This window comes from Ooceraea biroi, chromosome 10 (genome assembly GCF_003672135.1).
Source record: "Ooceraea biroi isolate clonal line C1 chromosome 10, Obir_v5.4, whole genome shotgun sequence".
Taxonomy (NCBI): domain Eukaryota; kingdom Metazoa; phylum Arthropoda; class Insecta; order Hymenoptera; family Formicidae; genus Ooceraea; species Ooceraea biroi.
In genome coordinates, this window is record NC_039515.1 from 2,601,908 (window position 1) to 2,608,080 (window position 6,173).

The window sequence follows — 6,173 nt, forward strand, 5'->3', positions numbered from 1 at the left end:
ATAAAATTCAATGCGTTTTCACATTAAATTTTAACAACGATGCATAAGTCTGTGATGAGTTTCGAAATAATATTTTCTTACCGAAAATTTCAATTCTCATTCTGTGAAATATATTAAAATAAAAAGTGACAAGAATGCGTTGATTAAGTTTCAGAAGTATAAATGGGTTTAGTTGGAAAATCTCTCTCTCTCTCTCTCTTTCTCTCTGTCTGAACAAAATTTCATTCAAATATTGATTCTTAACGTTCAAAATAAAACTGATCAACGAATTACCAAAAGATTGGGTTATTTGTCAGAGGATCAGGTTATAGAGCGAGACATCATATCGGAAAAAAGCACAAATCTAATCCCCACAAAAAGACCAACCCCATCAAATATAAATCCCTGTTTCCACATCGCAAACTGATTCATAGCGGACGGCGCGCTATTGAATTCTCTCGCCGACGTGCCGAAATAATCGTAACTGGAAAAAGACTCGGCCCACCGCTGCCTTCCGGCCTTCCGGCCGGTAGTAAACCGGGGGAGAGTCTCGGTCGGAGGAAACACATATTTTCATTCGCAAAAAGCCGGGTCTGGGGCCGACGGTGGCAGCTTAACCGCACGGCCATAAACAGTCCACAATAATTCCGCCGTAAAACAAGTACTCGTTCACGTCACACGCACCCGCGCTAACCAGTCGGCATGCCCCATATTCCCTACCTTCATTCTCGTTATTCCCGATTAGGATCTCGGTCTCTTCGAAGTCTGCGTCCCTGACCAGTTCCAGCGGGTCCTTGGGCAAGAAGACGCCGTCGATGGTTGGCGCCGACGGGAACCCAAGGATACCCCAGTAACTGTTCCACTGCTGCACGGAGAGGGTCTTCGCGTCGACCGACCTCATGCATGCCATCACCCGATTCGGATTCTCCTGTAGCATCGTCGAGTTACATCCGCAATCGTCCACGAGCACCCGCGCGACCTCGTTTGCCTTCTCGCCGGTCATGTAGCTCCACGGGGCGTTCAGAGTGCCGCTTTGCAGGATACCGCGGCGCACGAGACCACGTGTCACCGGCGAGATCAGGTGCAGCGAAACCGAGCTTCCGCCCGCGGACTCGCCGAATATCGTGATCAGATTGGGGTCGCCGCCGAAGACGCGCGCATTGTCGCGCAGCCACCTGAGCGCGAGCGCCTGGTCCCAAAGTCCCATATTGCCCGGCGCCTCTTCGCTGTTGGTGAAGTGCTGGTTGAGGTAGAGGAAACCGAATGCACCCACTCGGTACTGCATAGACGCGATGATCGCGTTGCTCGCCACCGCCATGATGTCGGCATCGTACACGTCGAGGGTGGCGGTGCCGCTCATGAAACCACCGCCGTAGATCCACACCAGCATCGCCATTCCATCACCGTTACCGGGGTACGGCGGTGGCTCCGAGCCTTTGTGACGTAGGCGCACTTTCTGCGGCACCCAAATGTTCAGGTACAGGCAGTCCTCGGAGATGTTCGTGTTTGGGTTCCACATCTCTTCGCCCTCGAAACCAGGGAAGTACTCGTAGCGCTCCTGGAAGCAGCTATTGGGCAACGTGGTAGCGTTCAGGATCCCGTGCCAGGGCTCGATTGGCAGCGGCTTGCGAAATCGCAGCGGGCCAACCGGAGGCTTGGCGAACGGTACCCCGTAGAACACATGTACCTCGCGCTCAAGCACCATACGGGAGAAACCGCGCATCAGGCCGCTTGTGGTCTCTACCACTAGGGGGTCATGGGCACCCTCCTGGCTGCCATGTTGATCACTGTGTTGCTCGTCACTATGCTGCTGACCGCTGTTGGTGACGTTCGCCCGTGTGATGCACGCGCTGTGCAGGCTCAAGCCTAGCAGCAGCAGCAGCAACGAGGGTGGACATTTCATGGTCCACGAACCCATGGTTGGCTCGTTGTCGTTCTCCTCGTCGCACTCGCTGAGGAACGATCGTTTCGAATTAATCGATCACGTTGCACGGTTTCGCCAACGCGCTCTTCGAATCGGCGATCGGCGTTCTCGGGACACTCGAAACAGAGCAGAAGACTACTTGGCCATCGCAGTTACTTGCAGGCGGTACTTCATGAGCGTCTTTGCGCGGAAATGAGTTCGTCGAGTTTTCACTCGGCACGCGTCGGGTCCGTGAGGATTTCGTTCACCTCGGGAGTCGCTTGTCGCGATGTCTCTCGTCGTTGTCGTCGTCGTCTAGGGAGACACGGAAAAGGAGTTTTCCTCTTCTTCTTATGCATACGGCGCATCGGGAGGATCGCGATATCGCGCGGTAGTGGCGGATGGTGATCCTTCCGCGAAGAGTAAGACGATTGTGAAGGATAGAGTTCCCTTAGGTGGATCATCGATCTCGCGCAAGCGTGCACTTTCGATGCACTTTGCGTACTACTTTTTAGCGTGGGCGGGGAAACTTCGCCGCTTTCCCGTGGAAAACCGCGAAACTCCTCGTGTTCCGGACCTGTCGACCTGTGCGTCTGCACTTGATACTGGTTTTTAAGCAACGGTAACTTTTGCCGCGGTTCGCTAATATTACGAACAGATAAATGCGATTTCGCGAAATTTCAATTTGCATCAAAAACTGACATTAAAATCGTATTCCATGCGAAGTTGAGATGGCTTTGCAATTGCAACGTTAATGATTATTTTATTAACTGCATTGAATTCCCGTAGTTTTCGCGCAATCATTTAAAACGTAAACGGATGAGATGAAAATATAAGAAAATATAAGTAGCTTAATTTTTGTATAATTTCTGTGGCAACCGCGAGACTTAATTGTGATATTGCACGGAGTACGAGTTTGGTAACAAGTTTCTTAATCATGATTCGTTAGAAAACTACGGTTCACGTGGAGAACTTTATTTCTTGGAATCGATCTACTCCTCGCTAAAAAGTCGTCTCTTTTACAATGGCGCTGCTCATTCGGATCACGTTTGTTCCAGGAATATTGATGCACGAGTTAATTTTCTTGTCGGTCTCTATCTCGCGCTGATCTGGCTCCGTTCTATTCGAAGAAAACGATTAATTATGATGTAAGAATATTAAAATAGATTTCCGATCAATTCCGTAAGATGTCGGTGTTAGAATTGAAGCCCCTCGTAAAAACGAAGGTCATAGAAGTTCCAAAGGTTCCAATTGCAGTATGTAGTGTAGTCTCGCAGGATATTTCTTTTTACTACGGAAACTTTTACAAGTCATTGAAAAATAATATCCACGTAAAAGATTTAGAATTGTCATAAAGCGTTTCCCATGGGCAGCGTATCTGTCAAGAGAGAGACTCAACAAGTTAGCGAGTGGAAGGCCGGTATTTGCGCAGTGGGACGCCAACTCCCACCTCTCGATGCTCTAAGCCTATTTAAAAAGAAAGCAAGGAAACGGAATATGCATTTTGTGTCAAGCAAATCTATCGAGAGAGTGTTTGACGAGAAATAGCATGGCGCGGACAAGCGCAAAAGGATGCGTAAAATATATAAACGTAAATTCATCATAATTAGAAAAATAGTTATTAAAAAATATTATTTTTTGTTATCATTAAATAATTGTCGTGCAATGTAATATTATTCCTCTCAGTTAAATGATCATTTTTATACATGTGACGTAAAATCATTGTTCGAGAAAAAATTATATTACATTTATCATTATCATCATGTAAGAGACCATTACACACAAATCATTATCGCGCGTGATATAAAATTATTTCTTGCGATTGAAGTATAGTTAACATTGCACGCGATAATAAATTCTCGCGATGAGGAGATTGTTGTTATCGCGCGATGAAAGATTACCCTTCGCGATTAAAGTCCAGATTCACCAAAGCCGATTGATTTACAAGCTTTGCTCGCGCCTAAATTCTGTTCGTTTCCTGAATTCGGATTAGAAAAGGGGAATAGAAAATAAATGAAGCTCTAGAGTTACATTTATCGTATGCGCTTCAGCGTGAATTATCGTCAACGACGATAATGAAATGTATGTATCTTTCCATTTCGATATTCCAAAGGCATTACGCGTCAGAAGCCATTTACGTCGCATACTAATAATTCCGTACTTGCGCGAGACGGTTTCTACTTCCGACTGTAGTATCCGCCGTAAACCGCAACGCCGGAATACCGCACGGTGTCGATTGCAATAATGCAGTCCGCCGCGAATCATTAAAGCTTCATGAACCGAAGATAGGCTCCCGCGACAGCATACGTATACTATTAGCCTACTAAACCACTACGCACTATATTATTTAGGAGATGGAATTGGATATCCGTACTGTACTACCAGGGACCGTCACTTCGTCAAGATTGAAAAATCTTATCAAGAAGACGAGGGGAAAACTTTGCCGTCGGAAGAAGTGCTTTATGTCAGATCATCGTAACTTGTCATTGTCACCTCCAATAAACCGTACGACTTGTAACTATTAAATAATAATTAAACGTGTAAATAAATAAATAGCATTCTCTTATTGAACGTATTGAATTGTTTTTCTCTGAATAATCTTAATTGATTAATGTCAATTATCAAACAACGTAAAACATGTAGAAATTGTATTTTTAGTAAAGTTAGTTCAAAAAAAATATAATACTGAATTACTATTAATTCTCTCAATTAAAATTAAAATTGTGAACACCTTCTATTTTTCTCGAGTATTAAGATATTCAGAGTCAATTTTCTGTCAACGACAATAACGATAACAACAATAATAATAAAGTTTCATTGTCTATAAATTACTTTTGTTATCTGTCTTACCAATTTTATGCAATTCAGTAATTAAACAATTATAAATTATATTTGTACGCGATAAGAAATGAAAACAAACTTTTGTTTGTGTAAACATGTAATAAAAATTAATTGAATCTAATTAATTTAATTAATAAACAGTTTACAAAAAGTGACATCGGTTTCTTTTATTGTAATATTGTGAAAGCAGCAATGAATTACTCGCGAGAGAAAACTACGCATTATCGAACAATCATCCTTCGCTCTCTAACTGGATTGCTGAAAATCATTATTTAGCACTTCATAGGGACTATCGTTGTCTCTTCTCATCATAAAATTACGCCGGTAGCGGCAAGCTATTCCTCATTAAAATTTCTTGCAAAATTCGCAACTTCTCAGATAACTAACTTCCACCCTCTAACCCGATCATCTCCGCCACGATCCTCCCGATTTTTCCTCCGTTTCTCTTCTCCACTTTTCGTTCCTTCTTTCTTATAATATTTTCCAAATTCACCCTAACCTTCCCTCCCATACACACTTCCGTGCACAATACACGCACGCACGCGCGTCGGATATGGGGTTTCACCTCTCAAAATCGTCCCCGCTAACTCATCCCCCCCCCCGGTTTTCACCCCCCCGTAGTGTATCGCTTCTCGAAGCGACTCGGAGTCGCGAGGAGACGCTCCCGTTCACCCTTCCTTCGTCCCTCGATTTGTCTCTTCGTCGGAAAAATTACGATCTCGTCTTCGCGGGCAATTCTGGCGAGTTGCTGTCACGAAGGAGGAAAGAGAAGGAAAGCGAGCGAACGAGCGACAAGCGCACCACGTACGTACGTGAGCACAGTTATCACGCGGCGGCCGGCGTGCCGCGTTGCACGGGGTCGACTGATCGAGGAGGCAGAAGTGGAGGTGGTGCTGATGGTGGTGGCGGCGGCGGTGGTGGCTATGCTGATGGTGGAGGTGGTGGTGCTGCTGCTGGTGGTGGTGGCGGCGGTGGCGGTGGCGGTGGCGGTGGCGCACGGCTCGCGCATAAGCCGCGCGCTCATATCTACGAGCGACCCAATCTTCAAACGTTGTCCTAGCTCTCTCCGACTCTTTCTTTTCCGTCCCCTTCATCTCTCATTGTCCATCCCTCTCTCTCCTTTTCTCTTCCTTTCTCTCTCCTTTGACTTCTCCCTCGTTCGTCCGTACACCCACGTCGTTCCATCTACGGCGGTATCTCTAGTCCGGTTTTACCCCGTGGTCCTTAATCACCCGGGTGAACGGGGAAGCGCTGAATGTCGGTACTTCGAAGAAATCGTCGTCGTCGCCGTCTTCGTTTCTTCCTGTTTCGATAAGGAGCGACGACGTGCTTCCGCGTTGCGCCCTCCCCGCGAACGTAGATCGACACGGCACGAGGGTAGCTCAAGTTAACCGTTTACCGGGGGTACGTTTGCGCGGAAGTGTGTTTCTCGTGCGTTCTTGTGACACGT

The 6,173-nt window shown here is 46.3% G+C and overlaps 2 protein-coding genes across 3 annotated transcripts in view; one reads left to right on the forward strand and one right to left on the reverse strand.

Annotated features, from left to right (window-relative positions):
- Window positions 1-5,460, reverse strand: part of LOC105278407 (acetylcholinesterase) — a 91,164-nt gene extending 85,704 nt beyond the window's left edge. Inside the window, exons 1-2 of one of the 2 annotated variants that reach the window (XM_011337469.3) lie at window positions 5,289-5,460; window positions 700-2,197 (exon numbers count right to left, since the gene is read on the reverse strand). In XM_011337469.3, coding sequence (XP_011335771.1) covers window positions 700-1,897 — 1,198 coding nt within the window. In that variant the 5' untranslated portion in view covers window positions 1,898-2,197; window positions 5,289-5,460. Of the gene's footprint in view, window positions 1-699; window positions 2,198-5,222 lie in introns of both variants that reach the window. The other variant, XM_011337468.3, reaches the window with a different exon arrangement.
- On the forward strand, window positions 3,070-5,783 carry LOC113562805 (glycine-rich RNA-binding protein 8-like). The gene is made up of 2 exons (XM_026973300.1): window positions 3,070-3,138; window positions 5,469-5,783. The coding sequence occupies exons 1-2, from the start codon at window positions 3,070-3,072 to the stop codon at window positions 5,781-5,783; spliced, it is 384 nt and encodes a 127-aa protein (XP_026829101.1).
- Window positions 5,784-6,173: the final 390 nt, after the last annotated feature.